This window comes from Marmota flaviventris, chromosome 17, assembly GCF_047511675.1.
Source record: "Marmota flaviventris isolate mMarFla1 chromosome 17, mMarFla1.hap1, whole genome shotgun sequence".
NCBI classification, from domain to species: Eukaryota; Metazoa; Chordata; class Mammalia; order Rodentia; family Sciuridae; genus Marmota; species Marmota flaviventris.
Window position 1 is genome coordinate 33286739 of NC_092514.1, and position 23605 is coordinate 33310343.

Genomic DNA, 23605 nt, shown 5'->3' on the forward strand with positions numbered 1-23605 from the left:
CCCACCAATGACTTATGAGTGCCTATTCTTCAACATGCTTGCCAATCATGGGTTACAAATATTTGAATATTTGTTAATCCGATAGGTGAAAAAAAATCTCATTTTGATTTGCATATTTATTTGGGAATATGACCCGAACATCTTTTGGTTTCAGCCTGTGTGTGTGTGTGTGTGTGTGTGTGTGTGTGTTGCCAAGGACTGAATTCAGGCCCAAGAGCATGCTAGGCTCTATCAGTGAGCTATACCCACAATCCTCAGCCACTCATTTAAGTGAGCAAATTTATATTCTTTGACTATTTTCCTAAGTTGTCATTTTTCTTCTTTTTTGGGGTGCCAGGGGTTGAACCCAGGGGTGCTTAACTACTGAGCTACATCTCCATCCCTTTTTATTTTGAGACAGGGTCTTGCTAAGTTGCTTAGGGCCTCAATGAATTGTTGAAGCTGACCTAGAACTGAGGCTGCTGTCTCAGCCTCCCCAGCTGCTGGAATTACAAGGATGTACCAGCATGCTTGACTTAAGTTGTCTTTTTTCTATTTCTATTATTTCTCTTAGTATTAAGAAAATTAGTTATTTTCTACAGTTTCTGGTATTTGCCCTTACTTAGAAAACCCTCTACTGCTCCAAAATTTATAAATTTCAACCATGCTTTATTCTGAAATTTCATGGTTTCATTTTCTGTTTTACTTTCCTTTTGCATTGCTGGGGACTAAGCCCAGTGCCTTGCACATGCTTATTTTTCTACATATAATCGTTGGTCCATCTAGAATTTATTCTGGTTGTGAGGGCTGAGGTAGAAATTGAGGTGGTTATCTTCCAACCCCCAAACAGTCAATTGTTATAGTTCCATTTATTTTATAATTTCTTTGTCCTGATATAAAACACCCACTTTTATCAGAAGCTACATTTCCATGCATATATAGAACTCCATATATGAACTCTATTTTGTTCTATTAGTACATATGTTTTTTCTTCTAGAATCAAACTGTCTTAACTATTCTAACTTTTTAATAAGTTTTAGTATCTGGTAAAATTAGCCACTGCTTATCTTTATTTTTAGAAGATAAACTTTATTGAGCTTTACTTTTCTTAGTTATTCTTGTATGTGTATGATTCCAAATGAACTTTTGGGTCATTATGTCATGAAAAGAATGAAACAAACATGAAAAAACCCTGCTACTTCCATTGGGATGACATTCAATTTATAAGGCGATTTAGAGGGAAATTTTCCCATCCAAAAGCAAAATAATTCTTTCCTATGCTTACATTTTCTTCTATGTCCCTCAGTATACAAGTTATACATAAAGAATTTTATAGTTTCATCATTATATATACAGGTTTTTTTGTGTGTTTGTGTTCATTTTTTTTTTGGGGGGGGGGGAGGTGGTGGTGGTGCTGGGAATTGACTGCAGCCCCTTCCATTATATTTCTAATAGGTGACTCTATGTAGAAAAACTGCTTGGTTTTATATACTAATTTTATAGTCTATCATTTTTTTTTAATCTACCATCTTACTGAATTAAATGTTTCTAACATTTTTCAGTTAATTTTCTTGGTTATAGAGACATATAATCTTATCCTATCACAAGAAAGGAATTTTGTCTCTTATTTTCTAATATTGATTTCAGATTTCTTTTTACTAATTGCCTACCCAAACTTCTAAAACAATATTACACATTTGTGGTGCACATAGGTATACTTGTTTTGTTTTTATCTACAGTGCTTTACCATTAACTCCAATGCTGATTTTTAATCTGAGAGTCACATTTCTGCATTAGGTGAACAATTTTTCTATTCCTATTGTTTTGTGTATGATGCTGGGGAGCAAACCCAAGGGCCTTATGCATGCTAAGCACACACTCTACCACTGAGCTACACTCTAGTTCTATTCTGGTTTTTAAAAAGAGTTTTTAAAATTAGAAATGGTAGCTGAATTTTATCAGTATTTACAATGTTTGGCTGGATGTGGTGGTGAATGCCTCTAATTAATCCTAGGAATTTGGGAAAGAAACTGAATCAGGAAGACAGCAAGTTCAAGGCCAGCATCAGAAACTTAACAAGACCTTATCTCAAAAGAAAAAATGAAAAAGGGCTGAGGATGCAGTTGAACAGTAGAGTGTCTGTGGGGTCAATCCCCAGTACTGGGGGAGGGAAAAAAAAAAAGCCCTTCTTTCAAGTACTACATTTTTAATACCCCCATATAAGTCTTTGCATTTATTTGCTTTTATTGAATACTTCTAACATTTTCCCAACCAATACACTATTTATAGTAAATTACTCTCCCTTCCATATTATCTTGAAAGCCTGATAAAAGTGTAATCTAAATCACCATATTATTGTTGATGCATGAATATTGGCTATTTTCTGTTACAGCTAGCTGACAGGTCTTCTGGAAGTGTATGTACCAAGTGATAAGCATTCAACTACATCAGGAAAAAGCAAGATATATTAAGTATTTCCCAAATTTTACACTACTGACCAAAAAAGAAAAAAAATAAATAAAAAATGAATTTCTATATAGTATATCATTTATCTTCTCAGAAGAATTTTCTCTTTATTCTTTTAAAAACATATGTACCTACCCTATTAAATGATTAAAAAACAAATCAAACAAAACTCTTGTGATAATGTAAAAAATTTCAAGCTCAATATATTACCTGTAATATGTCTCTATGTCGCTGTAACGTATGCATGAGTGCTGCATTCAAGGAGGGGACACCTGCACTGTTGGTATATTCTGCCATTTTATCATTTACCCCTGTAAGCTAAAAAGAAAAAATACATTTAAAACAAAATTTAGAAAGCACTATATGCAGCGAAAAGTAAATTATTTCTCTATATATATGTATGCCCTTTTGACTGATAGCAAAACAAAACCCATTCAGCATTTTCCGCCAAGTAATTCACAGAGGCTAAAATAATACCCATTTTGGGGATGGCTGTCATCAAATTCAAGTGGCATGGGGAGGAACACATCTTAAATGAATGTATGATTTCAATAAATAAGTCTGCAACAATTTAACATAGTACCATACATAACAAGTACACAATTAATTAACAGAAAGCACTTACCCTTGCCAAAAGTTGTTCAATCTCAATTGCCATTGTCTCAAACATTCTGTCTTGGCTTGATCCATTTAAAAGGGGTGTTGTGTCAGAACTAAAGAAAAGTTCAATTAAAAGAATCCATTACTCAATTCTAGTCCTTTAAAACATACCTAATAAGGTAATTATTTTTTATGGATTTTTTTAACTTTATTTTATTTATTTATTTTTATTTGGAGCTGAGGATTGAACTCAGTGCCTCACATGTACAAGGCAAGTGCTCTACTACTAAGCCACAATCCCTACCCAAGGTAATTATTCTTAAAGAGGTCAAAAACAGGGCTGGAGTTGTAGCTCAGTGGTACAGCGCTTACCTAGCACATGTGAGGCACTGGGTTTGATCCTCAGTACCACATAAAAATAAATAAATAAAATAAAGGTATTGTGTCCATCTACAACTATAAATAATAATAATAAATATTTTAAAAAGAGGTCAAACAGGGCTGGGGCTGTAGCTCAGTGGCAGAGCTCTTGCCTAGCATGTGTGAGGCATTGGGTTTGATCCTTAGCACCACATAAAAATAAATAAAATAAAAGCATTCTGTCCATCTACAACTATAAAAAAAAAAGAGGTCAAGCATACTCCTGAAACATTCCCTCTATTTCTTTAAAGTTATGATATTTATAGTTTTCCTATAAAGATCACCACATGTCCTACAATATTAAATTCAGCATAAAAATAATAAAATATAAAATTTTCCAAGCTTTAATAATCTACTCTTAATAATGGAAAGAAATTCCAAATGCTTGTTTACTGTCTCCCAAGTGGTAGAAATTAAGCTATGGCAGCATTCAATTAAAAATTTTTAAAAATATTTGCTTTTTTTATTTTTAGTTACAGGTGGACACAATATCTTTATTTTTATATTTTTATGTGGTGCTGAGGATCGAACCCAGAGCCTCACACATGCTAGGCGAGCACTCTACCTCCTGAGCCACAACCTCATCCCCCCAATTAAATTTTTAATTTGATTATGTGAAAGAAAACTGTAGAACTGTTGAATTTCTTATAAGAGAAGTCATTGAAATGTATTATGTATTATGCTATGAGGCTTGAGAAATAATCTTTTAAGTTTTTACCTTCCAAAATTATGGTTTCCTAGGCCTTACATTCTCTCTTTTTTTCTTTTTTGTACTAGGGATTGAACCCAGGGGTACTTAATCACTGAGCCACATCCATAGCTCTTTTTATTTTTTATTTTGAGATTAGGGTCTTGATAAGTTGCTTAGGGCCTCACTAAGTCACTAAGGCTGGCCTAGAACTTGAGATTCTCCTGCCTCAGCTTCCCAAGATGCTGGGATTACAAGGGTGTGCCCCATGCCCAGAGGTCTCTTATTTTCTTGACTCTTGCCAAGAAAAAATAAGATTGAGATTTAAATGATCCAGAATGAATAACTAGCTATTGAATAATCAGGAACTAGCTTTCAGCCTATAGAATGCCATGTCTGGCATATTTATGCACTAATCCTCTACATTTCCACTGGTTACATGCAATCATTTAATTTTATTTTGCAAAAATGTATTCAACTATCTCTTTATATCTGAATAGTCAGTCAAAATCTAACTTTAAGTGAAATATATGTTTGAAAGGCTCAAATTCTAAAATTGCATGTCCTGAAAGTTTCTTTTGCCTCTTTTTGAAAAATCACTATCTTTCATTAGGTCCCCAATTTTTACCGTATGGGCAGATTAATACAAATTGGAAATACTCTGGACACAGAAAAATGCCCAGGCATTGACTATGCTCTCCAATCTTACTGAAGACTTTGTCCTACCTAACAGTGCTTGGGTATGGCAAATAAAACAGATTACATCATTATTTCAACATTCAAAAAGTCCCTTAGGTACAGAAAATAGTTAATAAGCATTTTAATTTTAAGATGTTTAACTAGGTCTAAAGTTTTTATTACTTCTTGGAATATTCTAATTTATTTGCCCTAAAACATGATATCAAAATATCTAATTTTTTTTTGGAGTTAGTACCAGGGATTGAACTCAGGGGCACTTGAACTACATCCCAGCCTTTTCGTATTTTATTTAGAGACAGAGTCTCACTGAGTTGCCTAGCACCTTGATTTTTGCTGAGTCTGGTTTTGAACTCACAATCCTCTAGCCTCAGCCTCTGAAGCCACTGGGATTACAGTGTACAGGGCTCTAATTCTTTATAATGTGTCAGAGCCAAGCCAAGAGGTTTAATCTCTTAGGATGTGCTCAAGAAAAATGCTCTGTATACTATTAATATAGGTCCTCCCCTATCAGATAAATAAAAAGGAACAATGGGCCAATAGAAAGTTAGGTTTAGGGAAGAAACTGCCTCTGGCTTATTCATATATCTTTGCCTATCTCCTGGACATGGTAGATGCTCATTAAATTATTCATTGAATGAATGAATAACACCAATCTCTTGCTACTGGTTATTTCATATTCACTATTCTCAGGACTGTATTTGAGTCCAGGGAAATGGTCAAGAAAAATTCCACATTGCTGAGTTTAATTATTGTGACATGTAGCATGTACATTAGATTTTGATGCTCACAACCTTAGGATTTTTATTTAAAGGGGCAGTTAAGCCAAAGTAATTCTACAAAGTTAGTCCCAATTTGTAGTAGAATTTCTTTGGGAATGTTTTGAGGATAATTTTTCCTTTAAAGGAGGTTAACAAAAGTATGATACTTAAGAAGAACAGAAAACACAGAAAAAGCATGGGTATGGCAAATAAAACATAGTATCTTTAAAAAAATTTTTTTTTTAGTTGTAGATGGACATAATACCTTTATTTTATTTATTTATTTTTTACATGTGTTGCTGAGGACTGAAACCAGTGACTCCCATGTGCTAAGGAAGTGATCTGCCACTGAGCTACAACTCCATCCCCAAACAGTATCTTTAAACAAAGACGAGTTTTAAAATTGTACACTTGCTACTGGTTATTTCATATTCACTATTCTCAGGACTGTATTTGAGACTTAAATTCCATAAAAATGTCTTCCAACCATATAATAAATTTACTTATAAAAAAGAACATTTCTGGGGCTGGGGCTCAGTGGTAGCACACATGCCTGGCATGTGTGAGACACTGGGTTCGATTCTCAGCATTGCATATAAATAAATAAAATAAAAGTCTATCAACAACTAAAAAAAAATTTTAAAAAAAGAACATTTCTCATTCTCATTATTTGCTAAATGCAATGAAGGTCAGCCCAGAGCAATGCACTGCAATGAAGCGCATGTGACATGCTACCAACTTATTTTGAGGTCCCAGAGTCAATTGCTACCTTTGCAACCTAGGTGCCCTTACTAAAAAGAAATAACACTCTTGCTACAACATTAACATGAGCCTTTAGTTGAAATGTGCATAATGTAGTAGGTGGGCTATTTTAGAGTGTAGTGGGCTCTAGAGATAGAAAGATATAGGTTCAAATTCAAGTTAGGTTTTTGTTGTTTGTATTTTTTTAACTGAAAAATATCCCACCTACCACCAATCTTTGAAAAAGGCATGAAAATAAGAGTTAATCAACAACAACTCTGCCACCAACTATTTCATTGCTAGGGTATATAGAAACATTCTACATTAAAAAAAGAAAAAGAAAATATTCCCAGTATTTATATAAAGCTCTTAGAACAGTACTTAAAATATGATGAACACTCTTGTCAGCTATTAAAATTATTATTGGGGGCTGGGGTTGTGGCTTCGTGGTAGAGCTCGCCTAGCACAGGTGAGGCACTGGGTTCAATCCTAAGCACTACATAAAAATAAATGACTAAAAATAAAGGCATTATGTCTACATACAACTAAAAAAAATTTTTTTAAATTATTATTAATTAACAAAAATTAGAGCTGGGTGCAATGGTGCACGCCTATAATCCTAGTGGCTCACGAGGCTGAGGCAGGAGGATTGAGAGTTCAACACCAGCCTCAACAACTGTGAGACGCTAAACAACTCAGTGAGACCCCGTCTCTAAATAAAATACAAAATAGGGCTGGAGATGTGGCTCAGTGGTAGAGTGCCCCTGAGTTCATTCCCCCGTACAAAAACAAAAACAACAAAAATTTAGAAACAACGTCTATCTATTGAATGTTAAACCCTGATACAGTCATTCAGTGTAGTACTACATAGAGTAAATGAAAATACCAGTTAAATGTATCCAGTTGAATCTCAAAGGTAATGTTAAACAAAAAAGTTGCAAAATAATTATTGAGGTATATTATGAATATCCTAAGAATAAACACATGTAATAAAAATACACATATGGTAAGATATACACACATACATATGAGAATGGGATGCCATCAGGGGCTTCAGATGAATCCGTTACGGTCATTTCTTAAAATGGGAGACAGATACATACGAGTCCTTTACATCATTCTTTACACTTTTCTAGGTGTCTTAGATATTTCCTAGTATTTTTGTGAAACAAGTAGATGACTTTAAGTGAGCATAAGATTCCAATAAAAGAATATACTTTCCGTAAGTTCAACATAGTAATATGCTAGTTTCTCAAAAAAGTACCAAAAACAAAAATAGCTTTGATGATTAATAGTGAGGATACACTGTACTAGATTTACTACAAAAGTATAAACACCAGAAGAGCAGTATGTATAGTTTGCATTTGAGTATTTTCTCAGATCCTTTTAGCAATTAGAAAACAAAAGATACCATGTGGGCAAATTAGCCATATTTCTGTATACTGGTTGAGCTAGGAACTCCTCTTTCTTTCTCTCTTTTTTGGTGGTATTGGGGATGAAACCCAGGGCCAGGCACATGCTAGGCAAGCACTCTACTCCAAGCTACATTCCCAGCCCCACAACTCTTATTTTTCATCTTGTTTGTTTGTTTTGTTTTTTGTGGTGCTGGGGGCTGAAACCAGAGCCTAATACATGTTAGGTAAGTGCTCTGCCATTGAGCTACTTCTCCAGCCCTGGGACTCTTATTTTTGATACAGACTCATTCTTAAACTCTAGTAGTTTCCTCCTGAGACCATAACAAACTTTGCCTAAGGATCGCAAATAAATGGAAGTTTCAGGAATTAGAAAAAATTGTAATAAGTCACTAAAAAATAAAATAATTGTGGTAAAGAAAATAAAACATCAATAATTTGCCAATAAGCAAGTTATAAAAGTTATATATTTTAGTGTTTTTTTTTTTAATTCTCTAAAAACATTATATAATTTAAGGCATAAGAGACAGAATCTGGTAGTACCTATACCTGTCGCGTCTTCCATCTCGTGTGCTGCTGTGACTGTAACTCGTACATAGTTTACTGAAGGAAACTAGTTTCAGGTCAAGTTCATTTTCCAACTGTCGAGCCTGTTTCCTGAGATCTTTAACAAAATTATAAAAGCAAATAATTAGACCCAAAGATTCTATCAGTAAGCATGAAAATCACAAGACTATTCTGAAGAAAGCAAACTATAAATGATCATTATTAATCTTTGATCCAGTTCCTTCCCATAAAGAAAAGTGTTAAGGAAACCAAAGACTTACCCAAGAAAGTAAATTAATCATTAATTTAAATTTCAGATGGGACAGAAAGGGAAGTAGCAGTGGGAGAGGCAAACATTCAGCTTTATTCCAAAGACAGCTAGATGACAAATGTTCTAAACATTCCTAACATTTCTACAGCAGTAACTAAAATTCTGTAATTCAGGGCTGGGGATGTAGCTTAGTGGCAGAGTGCTTGCCTAGCATGCACAAGGCCCTGAGTTTATTCCCCAACACAGCAATAAAACAAAATAAAATAGAAGAGACTACAAATCACAAAGAAAATGAATGTTTTATGATCAGGATCACATCAATTTACTAGCTAACTTTATATGAGAAAGAAGCTATCATCATTTTTGATAGGAAGTTTGCTATCTTTTTATGTTGTAAAGCTTTGTCAAGCTTATGAAATTCTTTTCTTAATAGTAAAATACTTAGCAATTGAACATAAAGAAAAATATTGCAATTAATAAAAATTGTCTTTTCATAAACTTACTGAAAAATTTCAGAGGTGAAACTAACCATGTGCTACTAACAAGGTCAAATATGAATATGACAGGGCAAAAAAACACATATTTTAAAAGCAGAAGCAAGCAAGCAGAGAAATTGGTATAGTAGTTTAGCATTTTAAGGGGCTGAGTGTGAGAAGCTACATCTGGAAATCCACACATCTATATCTGAGTACTCTTCTCATGATGAAGTACTCTTATTCATGAAGATTAAAATAAAAGGATTGAAATATAGGAAATATGGTATAAGAATGTCTCAGTGATAAGGAATACAAAACAGTATTTCAAATACTTTGCAACCAGAAGTAGGAAGCAGAGTAAGATAGTAGAACATATTTTCCCAGACAAAATCCCAGTTTGAATCTTGGCTGTTACTCGTTGGCACTAAGATTTATTTGCAAGCTACTTAATCTACAAATATTTTTAAAAACCTCTATCTTCAGGAAATTTTTATGCATTAGAAAAAGCAAAAGCTTAAAGCCATGGACCACAGTATTTTGTCAATAATGAACTGCTATCATTATTATAGCATGGTGCTTCAAAAAAGCACAGCCTGATGACTAGTATTAAAGATACCAGGAAACACTTGTACATAATTTAAAAATATTTTCTAGCTAGTACATACATTTCATATGGGCAATTCAAACTATAAGTATGCTCCTCTTTTAGTAATTGTCTTTTCTAACAGAAACATCAAGTAAAAGCACTTTGAAAATAAGTCAAGACAAGTATGTACAAACATAAAATTCAGTTTCTTAGATCAACTTGCTGACGGTGACATTGTCATGGTTTCCAGAGGCTTCGATGGGTAGGTAACAAGAGGACGCAGCTCAAAAGGGTAAGAGGGATTTGGAAAGCAGTTTCTATGTTCCAGCAAGGAAAGAGGCAGTTGAAAGAAAAAGATGAGACTTCTTCCATCTTTGCTGTTCATCATGGTCCAGGAATGAATTTTATAGGACCTCACTTGATTGGACCATATATTCAGGAATTAAATAAATGCACTTGTCAATCACAGTAAGTTTTTTAGTTTCTTTCTTTCTTCCCCCCCCCCCTCCCCCCGAAGAGGTACAACGAAGTACAACTCACAGTTTCTCCCAACTTCCTCTTTAACAAAACCAATCCTAGACTCCAGGACAGAAGGTAAAGTTACTTTCTGTCTTCAAACACCCAGTCCTCGAAATCTCAGCCTGAACCTGCCACCCAGACCCAGCAGGAGATATTCAGCTCAAAAATCCCCGGATGGACCAGACTAAGTTCCTCCTTTTCTCTTTTCCCACTCAGTTTTCCAACAGTGAGATCAACTCCAAAGCGCTCACAACTCCTGTCTCCCTTGGCTCTGGATTTTCTAGCTGAACACTCGTCTTCACTCAGAGTTTGAACCCAAAGCTCCGTGGTCCGAGCTTCACTACCCCTTGCCCATTGCTACCTGGCGACTCCGGCCCCTCTTTCTCTCCAACCTCGCTCTGTCCACTCTGCTCAACCCCAATCCCTGGTCTCGTTCACACCGTCGGGTCAGGCCAGCCCCCTCCCTCAGATCATTCGGTTTCCTCGGTCCCCAGGGCTCCCACTACGCAATTCCTCTTCTCAGCTCGGCCGCTCCTAAAGCCTGGCTCTTTCCTCTGCTACCTCTCCCAAGATCTAGCCACAGTCAGCCCTTCTGCCTCTAGCGGGACCCACCCGGAGGCCTCGCCCTCACCTTCCCAGTAATTGCTGGTTCCTGCCGCCATCTTTGTTGTCCAACGTCAGACGGGATAGGAGAGTAGAGGCGATGCGGGCCAGAGAGTCACCTCTGCCCCTTCTTCCGCCCTGAGCGCCAGGGCTGATGGGATACTCGAACATCCACAAACACTGCCACCTGGTGGGTCAATTTGTTATCTTACAGCTTTTGAGTCGCAAGACGAAAACTTGGGCTTTTAAGCTCCAGGAATGCTGGTCCCCTCATGCTGGGACCCGTTTGGGCGCATCAAATCTTTATCATCTCCTTGGTTTTGATTTATCCCTTCTCTCAACAGGTGCCTGCACGACTGAGAGGAGAGTCATCCTCAGACAGAACTCCCTCACCTTCCCAGCCAGCCTCTTAGGAAGCCAGAGGTTCTTCCTCATCCTACCTCCGCCGGTGCTCCATCGCCCAGTCTCTCTGTGCCTTTCTCCACTGGCCCCATTCCTCTGTGTCTGTGATAGTTGGAGTTCCAGCCTTCTTCCCTTTTTGCAGCCAGCAAATCTAGAAAGTGTATGCTGATTCCATATGCTCTCGTTCTGACCCCTCAACCTGTTAAAATCACTGTCCAAACCCACCCTCTATAAATATATAAATTATCACAGAACACTGGAGTTGATACTTTACCAGTTCTGGTGAAGTTGTAGTCATTTTACCTCTTGTGATGTCACTCTCATTTATAATTGTCTTTAATATTTCCTCTACCTGTGCAGTGAGAACCACGTCAGTCATTTTTGCTTCAACTGTCAAACATACAGAATCCAAGAGAAAACCCTATTCTATTTCCCCATATTGTAGTCATTTTACCCCTCCTTCCCTCCGTCCCTCCCTCCTTCCCTCCTTCCTTCCTTTTCTAAGATTCCTTCTCTTCTAAGATTTCCTTTCTGTTGCAAGAACTTCCTTCAGCCATTTTTTTTTAAAGAGAAGGTCAGTGAGTATAAATTTATTCATTTTTAAAAAAATGAGAATGTTGATTTCTCTTTCATATAAAATCTGGAGTTCTTTCTTTCCGTTTTTCCCACAGCATTTGAATAAAAAATGTGCCAATTTTTCTGGCCACCACATCTGATGAGAAATTGGCTATCGTTTGAATTGATTTTGCCATCTTTTCTCTCTCCATTCTTGATTGTTCTTTTTCTTTAGTTTAAAAAACTTGAGTATCGTGTCTCTGTGTAGATTTCCTGAAGTTTTTCGGTTTGGGATTGTTCATGTTCTCGAATCTTCTGCCCAACTTAGGAAAATATCAGAAATTATTTCTTCAAAAATTTTCTGCCCCATGCTTTTTCTCCTCTTTCTTCCCTGGGATTCTGATGACACAACTGCTAGATCTCTTGATAAAGTCCCACAAATCCCTGAGATTCTGCTAATTTTTTTTTTCAATCTGTCTTTCTGTTGTTCAGATGGAAGGTTATCTACTATTCCATCTTTAGGTCACTGACAGACAAATATGTCTTTCTCTGGCCCTTCCATTCTACTACTGAGTCCATGTGCTTAGTTTATTTCAATCATTATACTTTTCAGATCTAAATTTCCATTCAGTTCCTTATTATATCTTCTGTTTCTTTGCCAAGACTGTTTCCTTGGTGAAAGTGTGTGTGTGTATGTGTTGCTAGGGATCAAAACCAGGGCCTGGTATGTTCTATTACTGAGCTATATCCCTAGCCCTTTTAAAAAAACAAAAAATAAATTTGAGACAGGCTCTCCCTAAGTTGCTCAGACCAGTCATCCTGTTTCAGGCTCTGAAATAGCAGAGATTATTAGCAATGTGCCAACCATGCCTGTCAGTGAGACTTAAAAAAAATTTTTTTTTTGTCCTAAGTTGTTTATAATTGTTCTCTAAAATGCTTTCCCCCCCCCACCCCTAGTACTGTAGATTGAACCCAGGGCTGGTATATGCTAGGCAAGAACTCTACCATTGAGCCACATCCCCAGCCCTTTTTATTTATTTATTTATTTGAGAGGGAGAGAGAGAGAGAGAATTTTTTTTAATATTTATTTTTTAGTTTTCGGTGGACACAACATCTTTATTTTATTTTTATGTGGTGCTGAGAATCGAACCCAGCGTCCCGCACAAGCCAGGCGAGCGCGCTACAGCTTGAGCCACATCCCCAGCCCCCTTTTTACTTTTTAAGACACAATTTCACTAAGTTGTTCAGTCTGGCTTCCAACTTGCAATTCTCCTGCCTCAGTCTCCTAAGTAAAGTAGCTGGGTTGCTTGGCTAGTGCTTCAGAGTACTTTTACACTATTTTAAAATCCATGTCGGATAACTCCAACATATCTATCATCTTGATGTTGGGGTCTGTTGATTGATTGATTGTGTTTTTTCACTCAGTTGAAATTTTCTGGATTTTTGACATGAGTTTTTTTTTTTTTTTTAATTATATCCCATATAATCCTGTATTTTATATGCTATGTTTTAGGTATTATGAGACTGGATCTTATTTAAATCTTCCATTTTAGTAGATTTCCTCCTACACTGTGCCAGTGGGAGAGGCTGGGAACTGCCTTGGTTCTTCGAGGGGGGGGGGGGGGGCTGGAAGTTCAGGTGCTCCCTTGGCCTTCATTGACATCCCAGGTATGGAGAGAGCCTTGTTACTGCTTCCCATGTGGTCCCCACTGACATCACAGCAGGGATCCTCATTATTACTGTGCAGCAGTGAAAGTCCCAGACCCCTATTTTGCCTTCTTAGAGACCACTATGTGTGGATGTGGGGGGGCACTTCATTACTGCAAGGTGAGGATGCCTGTCTAGCCCCTCCCCCTCAGCCTTTGCTGGCCAGGGGTTGAAATGGGTCTTGGTTTGTTCTGTAGCATTTGTCGGGAGTAGCACAATTATCGTCTAACAATATTCTGTCTTGCTAGGCTACTTGTTTCTTGGTCTTTCCCTGGAGAGAAAAGCTTTCCTTTGGATTTTTCTTGTCTGCACCTTTTAGCATCTTTGGATATCCAGACTCTCTAGCACATATCATAGGATACATGACGCAAAGAGAAAAGCCAGGAACTCACTTCTACCTTGTTTTTTAGATCCTGAGGTTCCTAGTTGGTCTGGTCTGCCTTTTTTCCACATTTCTGAATATATACATAATGTATAAACATTTTGCTGGATTTCATGAGAGGAATGGGGGAATAATTCTATCCCATCTTGTCTAGAACTGAAATTCTCCTTTTAAATTTTTAATAAATTTTAATTCTCTGCTAACATTTTTCATCTTCTATTTTCTTAAATTTATTCATCACTATTATTTTTATACGTGGTGCTGAGGATCGAACCTGGGCCGCACGCATAGCCAGGCGAGCGCACTACCGCTTGAGCCACATCCCCAGCCCCTATTCATCACTATTATTAAAATATCTGTTTGATAACTGAAAAACTGTACCTCTCATGGAACTATTTCTTATTTTTCCCCTTTGATCTTTCATCATTTCATCTTGTTTTTAATAAGACTAACTTTTGAGTGGATACTGTATATTATAGATAAAATTTGAGGCTCTGGATGATATCTTCCTCCAGACTCTTTCCTGCTGTTTGTTGCAGGCAGTTCAAGGAGGGGCAGATCAGCTTAATCCTGCATGAGGTAGTCTAATGCCAGGTGGGATTCCTTGTTTGTTAAAACTGATCTGTTTTGGGTTAGCCCTTTGAGTGGGGGTAGCCATTTGTTTCCTAAGGGAAAGCCTCCTTACCACTACACCTTACATGGGATAGGTGCTGAGATGTTATTATTATTTTCCTTCAGCCAGTGATACTACCTAAAACTCCTTGGGTTCTCTGCCTCCTGCTTGACCTCTCAACCAGCACTTACAAATCAACAAATGCCTCAAGATAAACATTTTACTATCACTGCTCACTTTCCTGGGCTCTAGACTCTTGATTTCATTAAGTCATTCTTACCTTAGTTGTTCTCTATTTCTTCAGTGTTTTGTTTTTCAATCTGGCTTTTCTAACTGTTCTTGATAAGGCCTGTCTTCCTAGAGCTGGAAATAGAACTAATTTCTCATATTATGTCTAGTTTATTTGTAGATTATTTCGTTTTCTATGTACATAATCATATCATCTTCATATAATTGTTTCTTATCAGTATTCCTATCTGTTATTTTCATGACAGATCTGTCCATAGAGCAAAGTTCAGGTACTTTGGTGGGTGTTGGTTTGTTTTGGTGGTGGAGAGGGGTTGAATGGGCTCCAGTTCTGTAGTTCTTATTTCACTAGGAGGATTCTTTTGTTTCTCTCTTTCATCCCTAAGGGTGTTTTTCTTTGTTCATTTATCACAGTCACTGGAAGCTGTATTCTGAAGATTGCCCCTTTAAACCACACCTACTCCCTTTAAATGACACTCACTTTGAAGAATCTCGCCTGTCCTTTGGGCTCTGACCTGTTTGGACACACATTTTAGACAGTTAGGACCTTGGTGGACTTAGTCTGGCAGAGATTTTAGACGGATGTTAGGACATTATGCGCTTTGGCTGGCATCCATCTTGTCTTCCCTGCAGGCTGTTCCATCTGCCTTCGCCCCCCTTGCGGTGTGGTGGGGTTGTGGGGTGGCATGTGGAAGTATATGCTGAGATTTGGTGATTTCTCTCATTTTATTCAATTTGAAGTTTAAGAATTCTCACTTCAGGTTACACTGAGAGTGTGATTTCTATATTGATTTCTTGTGTTCTGCATTATTTTGTAATGAAATATTGTATTCATTTCTAGAAGTCCTGCTATCTTATTGTTCCCAGTGATATTAAATTTATCATATATTTCTTTGAAAATAATTAGTTTGTTTCATAGCATTTGATAATGTCAAAATCAGGAACCCAGATAGAAATTTTCTGCTCTGTTTTACCGGTGGTGAAAAACTCTGAGGTCTCCTTCAACTGTAAAATAGAGATACCTTCCACTGGAGATCTGAGTTTAACTCAGTCACCTAAGGGTAGTGCCACAGGGCTTCACCCCTGTGTCAATCAAGTTATGCAGAGCTGGCCAGGCTCTAAACATCTCATTTCCTATGCCAAGTCCCTTTTGTTCAGAACAAAAGGGACTTGGCATAGGAAATGGGATGTTCCATTTCAATCTATTCCCACTTTCAATTACCACACCTTCAGTTCCTGTTCAAGTTCTGTTAAATAGAAACTGCATACAATCCTTCCTCATTGCCCTCCCAACACCCACACTCTCCACATAAAAACGCAGCAGCCAACTCTGTATTCTCTTCAACTTTATAAATTTAAAACTATTCTAAAATTATTTTTTAAAAAATTCAGCAGTTCTCCAGTTCAGTAATTGCAACAATCTGCCCACACCCCACCTACTCTCTCTGCTCTGTCTTCAGGTCAATTCTTCAAGGATCCTAACATATTTTCAGACTCAAAAGCTTGTTTGGTCTTGCAAAACTCTTATTATATATCACAAAACCATGTGATATATAATAAGCAACAGTAGTTATTAATATTGGAGTCACTTCAAATATTTTAAATTTGTGATTCAGATCTTGCAATCTAAATCTTCCCCATAACCCCCTTCACTTTGGCTCAACCTCACTGACAATCATATAATATAATCCATATTATCCTAACAATTTCTATTTACTCTGCATTCTATTTCTACATGTTTCATCTTCAGTTTCTCCACCTGCTGCTTTTATTTTCCATCACAGCTTTGCCTTTATCATTGCTTCCATTTGAATCAGTGCATTTGCTGAAGCTGAAGCTTCCATCTCAATCTATTCCCACTTTCAATTACCACATCTTCAGACCACTCTCACCCTTTTGTCTTTAGTCTTCTTCCAGGCTGGTTTCTAAACTTGAACACTTTTTTAACTCCATACAGGCCAACCTATCTCATTCTTTTTTTTTTTTTTAATTCTAATCAGTTATACATGACAATAGAAAGCTCTTCGATTCGTTGCACACAAATGGAGAATTTTTTTCTTCTCTGGTTGTACATGAAGTAGAGTCACACCATTTGTGCAGTCATACAAGTACCTGGGGTAATGATGTCCATCTCATTCCACCATCTTTCCTACCCCCTTGTCCTTCCCCCCCCCTCCCCTTTGCCCCATCCAAAGTTCCATCACTCATCCTATGCCCCACCCTCCATTATGGATTAGCATCCACTTATTAGAAAACATTTGGCTTTTGGTTTTTTGGGATTGGCTCATTTTACTTAGCATGATGTTCTCCAACTCATCCATTACCTGCAAATGCCATAATTTTATTCTCTTTTATTGCTGAGTAATAGTCCATTGTGTATATATACCACAGTTTATTTATTCATCTATTGAAGGGCATCTAGCCAATCTATCTCATTCTTGTTCACTTTGTCTCCATTTGTTTACACAAAAATAGGAAACAAGGAACAGGATCCCATATGACCTCAGCCAAAAGTGCCAAAAATAGCATGTTTGCTTTAAACATTCTACCAGTTAACATAGGTAGAAACTGTAATTGAAAGTGAAAACTGGGCTGTCTGATTTCACTGCTTTCTAAATTGTGGGTAGTAATTAATGGTGTATTTACCTGAAGTTTGGAATAAATAGTGTAGATTTGGTTGGTATTCAAACTGCAAGTAAGAATGAGAGATGGAGGCCTATACATTGTCACTTATTTATAATTGAGTAGTGTATTAGCATTTAATTCATTTAATCCCCACTATAATCCTATCAAGGATTATTCCTTTACCAGTAGAGAAATTGAGATACAGAATGTTACAAAATTGTGCAACACAAGGTCACATTTGAGGCAAATGGCAGAGCCCAAAATCAGTCATAGGTTGGTCCAAGCTTAAACCTCTCTGCTTTATTACTTCCTTACAGATTTTCTTGTTAGAGGAACGAAACACAATTGAAGTAAGCTTTTCTCCACTTTTATTTCTCTAGCCTGGACTATTAGTTCCTTTTTCAGCAGAACCTATGTTTCTTATATAACTTTATTTCCCAATCTCTATTATAGTAGCACTATCAACAAATTGTTAAATAACAAGGGAATACTGAATTCATCATCACTCCTAAAAGTGCCAGGACACATTATTCTAACTAGGTTTCACCTAGAAATGTATCAAAACTTTTGTTTTTGTTTTGTGATACAAGGTAAAACCTAGAACTAGGCAACTGCTCAACCACTCAGCTACATAGATCCCCAGCTCTGGACTAAAATTTTAACAAGTTTAAACTAGGTAAACCTTTCAACTTTTTTTTTTTTTTTTTTTTTGTACTGGGGACTAAATACAGGGTCTTGTGAATACTAGGCAAACACTACCACAGAGCTACATTCTCAAGCCCTTTTGGAATTAAAAAAATTTTTTTTCAAGAAAGATCTCCCTAAGTTACCCAGGCAAGCCTTCAACTTATTATCTTCCTGCCTCAGCCTCCCAAATAGCTGGGATTACAGGTGTGTACCCATCTTTCCCAACTACGTTTTGATCCTTCTTTATGTCCTAAAGATAGGGCATGGAATAAAAGGGAGTGTTAAAGCATACTGTTAAAATGCTGGATTGCTACTGTTTGTTGTGACATTGTAGAATAATTGAACATATCTAGTGAATTACAAAACAGAAGTGAACTGTGGCGACTATATGCCATGAATACTTCAGAACAAAGTTTTCAAGTCAATTCATAAAGACAGAAACATTATATAGGTGACACTCTGAATTCCCATCCTGGTACTATTTTTCCCCTAGGATAGGCAGAAAAATTAGATATATATAAATTTCAAATTGGAACTATAACTCTGTCTGACCTATTCCTTTTGATAAAAGATTATGAGACAAAACACAAAGACAAACATCATAAAATAACTTTTATACAGGATTAGTAATCTGTTTACATATAAAAAACAGAAAGGACCTCATTACAGTTAAGATTTCACATAAATTACACAGATTGACTTTTTAAAACTACTATTCAACTTCATTTAAAGTCCCTTTTAAAAATTTCATTTTGAAGGCACAGTGCATGAAATCAACCAGACTGTAGCACTTGAGATGAATGGGTATTGGGCATGTCATATAAACAGCTATATATATATAGTTCTAGAGCTGGGGAGCATCATTCTAAAAAAAGAGAGAGGTGAAAAGAGCATTAAAAAAATACCATTATGTTATACCTCCAGAAAATCTGCATCATGGCCAGCATAGAATGTAGCTAGTACACTCATGTTATGCCATTTATAAAAATCATAATCGTACATATTTACATAATTTGTATCCAATTGCCTCAAAATGGTAACTGACTTTCAAATTCTATAATGTAATCTATCAAATTGAAATCAACCAGGACAATATTCTGAAAGTCAAGTGGAAGCTAATGGAATTATTACCCAAAATAGGAGAATTGAGTGTTGGGAGAGATTTAGATTTCTTCATGAACTAGAAATCCAAGTTCGGTTGATATTAATCAAGGATCCTAATCATCCCCCAATCTGCTTTAATTAAAACAAATCCAAAACCCAAAGAGTTATCAGAAAGTTGATAGAAAGCTGCTGAACATTAACCATACTGGGATTTTTAGTAATAACAATAAAGACTTAGGGGAAATGCTGGGTTGCTAGTGTTAAAACAGTTCCACCAGAGAACCATAATATAGGGCACTATCATAGCATTCACAGCCAAGAAGCTTTTAATACAGCAAGGGACAAAACTTGGCACAAGTGTCTTCTGGCATCAAGAAGATAAAACTATTTAATGCTGAGAATAAATGGAAATGGAGGAGCAGGTCATGGTTACTGAGTAACCTTGTGTGAGCTCAGAAACACAATAAGCTCAGACATAAGCACTACCTTTTATTTATTTGTCAACTCATAATTAGTTTTAAGTTCAATATTCACTAATTTAGCAAATCCCATTCAATGAAAGTTACCAAAGATTGACCAATCACACTGGGTCAAAAATACAATGTTTCCTTTCTGGAAGATGACAAAGTCCCAAAGCAAATTCCCTTCAATGAGAATTGCAAGCATTTCTCAACTGGATGGGATCTCACTAGTACCCAAGTGTTTCAACAAATTTACATCAAAACCAGAGTCTGGCTCTCTGGAATTGCTTGGGCTCATCTTTTTGAACCACATAATTAGTACATTTATACAGGCAGACACTTTGAATATTACCTACTCAATCACTTTGCTTTTATTAAGGAGCTGGGAAGGAAGAAGGCTTACAGACTGATCGCCAGGACAAAACCATGCCTTGTGAGTAAAGAAAGGCACAACTCAGATTTGGGCACATTTCTTAATACTGTGATACTTACTTGCCTACATGACTCCAAGGAAATGGAAAGTTTCTAGGAAAAACACTGAAAAAATGCATTCCCCATCCCATATGGCTTCAATGTCTTCAGTTGTTAATGTGGTCTAATATTAGATTAGATCCACAAATAAAAGACAGAGCAGGGCTGAAAATACAGTCTTAGTAGTCATGGATCCTGTACATTCATGTTCATAGGTAACAGGCTGAGAAGGCCTTGTTTTCCAGCTAAATGCATTATTTAGCAAGTAATTAAAGACTGAAAACTTATGGCAGAATTTGGTTTTCCTTTCAGGAAAAAACTACTTCAAGAACTATTTGTGTGTTCATTAAAAAAAAATTATACATAGTTAAAAGGCATGGCCTTTAGTCACTGAGATATATGTTAAAGACATGTTTAATCAAGAAAGAAGTAAATGTCAAGGTGTCCTCTAGTGAAGAACACTGCTTTTAAAGCAAAGGCTGTTGTATCAACTTGGTTTAATTTCTAGTTGCAATGTCCCAAGCAGGGCCAGCCACTAGTAGGCCCTGTGTTGGTTCTCTGACTTTGCACTCTTGAAAATAAAGCTTTAAGGAAATATAAAGTGTTATTAGAAGAAATTAAGTCATGTATATTTAATATTAGCATCCCACAAACTATTGTGAATGTGGTGATATGAGAATGAGGTGGCAGAATGTAGATTTGTAATACCAGGATTAATACCAAAATGGTTTAACCTTAAGTCATTCAAACTTACCACCAACATTTATTAACAAATATTATGACCTCATTATTCATGCTAAGCAAAATCTCTGTTATAAAGCCACTTTGGATGTATTTCTCACAAAACCTGGTTGAATGACCTAGGTGAATGGAGTAAACAACTCCACATAAAAGCTTTGGAATAACTGATACATTAATGGATATGAAACACAATTTGAAAAGATGAGAGCTAGTTTTTTGATCCCCTGATTTAGTACAAGTTCAGCAGCAACTTGGCCATTAAAACATTCAAAGGTATTAAACCATTAAATCATTGGTAAGACTCATACTTACAAAAAGCATCATTTCCACTGTATAAGACAGACACAATAAAATGCAAAACTTACAGTTCTTTGCCTGACTGGCAGTGAAGATGACACTTTCACACCACAGTGTTAAACCACACGGCAGTCCATAGTTTACACTTTTTTTTCTTTTTTTTTTAAATGGAGGGAGCCATCACTAAAAGCTTTCAAATGAACTTTTAACAAAATTGGATGGTCAGGAAAAAAAAAAAAGAGAGAGAGAGACCATCAAATGAAACATTAGGACAAAGAACCCCATCACTTGCAGAGGACTATGTGAACAAGACTGGCCGAGCTATTTTAATGATAGTATGCTATTACTGAGTGAAGGCTCAGGCTGGAGCACGAAGTGTAGATGTTTTGTGTTCAAAGATAGGTTAAGAATGTGCAAGTAGGTCTCTTCCACACTTCCAGATATTTTCAGTAGAATTCAGATCTTGTAGATGGCCGGGTCATCTGAAAACCATAGGTGTCCAACATAGAAAAAGGTTCAAATTTAGGAAATATTAAAGAATTAGGCATTCCTAGATTAAACTAGTGCTTCACAGATAAAAGCAGCAGCACCTGTGGATTTTTAGCAAGTTAAAAGATAGGCAACATGAGTTTCACCTTTTGCTAGATCTCCCTCTCAGCTCCATTCAAGTGGACATTCAGACCTTGCACAATAAAGTCAATGAGTTCTCCCTTAAAATGGGTATATTTAGAACTTTGCTAAACCTTACAAGAGAGGTAGGTAGTAAAATCTTGCTTACTGCACAGCCCACCAGTTCTGATCTAGCCTGGAAACAGGTAGAAAGACAAATGCGGAAGCCCATTTATTCATTTCCTAATGTTACATATGTTTAAAAATCATTCAATCCATTAAACCTGAATAAGAGAAACTCCAGCTATCTAATAACTAGAGAAGAGTACTCCTCAGTAGGTTGAGAAAAACCTTGAGTTTTTAAAGCTTTATGTCAGAATCTGACTGCTGTCCCTGCTTTAATGTGTCTGGATTCTTTTGGCCTTTAAAAGAAAGAAAGAAAGAAAAAAAAAAAAAGCTAAAGCCACTAGTAAACACCTGGTGTGCAAATACAACATCCACTAGTTGGCTTTATGCTGTTATTACATAAGCTCCAAATAGCTTGTCTTAAATTAAGAAGAAAAACAAAGTGGCTGTCCCATCTCTGCTGCATAAATAGAAATCAGATTTTTTAAAAAGGTTAAGAGTACTTTAATGAAGGGAAGTTCAAAACTGCCAGAGAAATTCACAGAGAATACAGATTTAGCAGGTTAACTTCCCAAAGCTCTTTGAAGAAGCAAGACAGTCTCTCCTCTTAATGCAGTGTCTCCCAAGAGGAACTGTAATTTTGCTTGGTACTTATGCTGGGAGATATGCAAAGTGTATTTTTCAATGTTTGCTAGAATATAATGTTTCCTCTTCAGTGTCCGTTTCATCCTGGAACTCATGGCTTAGGAGCGACTTCTTGGAGCCAGTGGACATCATGCGAATCTCATCTTCATACTCGTCATGATGCTGCCTGAGCCGATGAAAGCCATCCTTGTGTCTGTTGGACTTGATTGAGCAGATGCACCAAATAATGCAGGCTGTTAGGATCAATGCTGACATGGTGGCTCCTGCCAAACAAAAACCATTATGTGGGGACGTACACATGAATAAACAGTTACTTACTATGGCACTTTAAAATATGTTCCTTGTTTATTTTTATTTCATGTATGTAAGAACCACCTTTTATTATGGTAGAAGCAGTACATGTACAGTATGCAAAATTAGAAAATACAGATGAGTGAAAATAATAAAAACCAGTATGAAAAACATCCACATCTTTACGTTTCTTACCCAGAGGTCATCTTCAATTACCTTAGTGCATATTTTTCCTGATCTTCATTTATGCATGTGTATGTACACACATTATTTTTATGACAATGAACTTATACTGTTGTTAAGCAACCTGCTTTTTAAAAATATAAATAAATAAATAAATATATATATATATATATATATAAAACTTGTAGATGGACACAATATCTTTATTTTTATTTATTTATTTTTATGTAGTGCTGAGGATCGAACCCAGGGCCTCACACATGCAAGGCAAGTGCTTTACCACTGAGCTACACCCTTAGACCAGCAACCTGCTTGTTATCAATCATTGACTTCCACTTTTCCTTTCTAGTGAATTTTCATTTCATCCAAAACCTCTTCTTTATTTAAAATCAAAATAAGAGTTTTAGTTACAATAGTAATAGAATAATAGCTAATGGGTGGCAGAGCCAGACTAAAAGCATGGATGAATCCTAGCTACTATGTCTTTAACCACTAAGTTTTTCACATTTTTATCTGGTTCAAGCTAAGAACTCTTTCAGTGCTCCATTATAGGATCTATGATTGTACCACATTCCTAATATACCACTTTCTTTCCTCCAAGGTTCTCTTCCATATACATATTATAATAAAACTTAGTAATTCTGCTTCAAGTCCAAGTTGTGTTTAAAAATGAACCAAGGTCCTTTGTGTTATATA

General features: G+C 36.4%; 2 protein-coding genes across 6 annotated transcripts in view; both read right to left on the bottom strand.

Moving 5' to 3' along the window:
- Gosr1 (golgi SNAP receptor complex member 1) overlaps positions 1–10838 on the bottom strand; it is a 45163-nt gene extending 34325 nt beyond the window's left edge. For 2 of the 5 annotated variants that reach the window (XM_027924528.2, XM_071603786.1), the window contains exons 1-4: positions 10793–10838; positions 8313–8427; positions 3071–3158; positions 2656–2763 (exon numbers count right to left, since the gene is read on the bottom strand). In XM_027924528.2, the coding sequence (XP_027780329.2) occupies positions 2656–2763; positions 3071–3158; positions 8313–8427; positions 10793–10823 (342 nt within the window). In that variant the 5' untranslated portion in view covers positions 10824–10838. Of the gene's footprint in view, positions 1–2655; positions 2764–3070; positions 3159–7376; positions 7430–8306; positions 8428–10792 lie in introns of those variants that run through there. The other 3 variants (XM_027924527.2, XM_071603785.1, XM_071603787.1) reach the window with 2 other exon arrangements.
- Positions 10839–18576: 7738 nt separating this feature from the next.
- The window catches only part of Cpd (carboxypeptidase D), a 72224-nt gene continuing 67195 nt past the window's right edge, over positions 18577–23605 (bottom strand). The window contains exon 21 of the mRNA XM_027924392.2: positions 18577–22698. Coding sequence (XP_027780193.1) covers positions 22472–22698 — 227 coding nt within the window. The 3' untranslated portion in view covers positions 18577–22471. The remainder of the gene's footprint in view (positions 22699–23605) is intronic.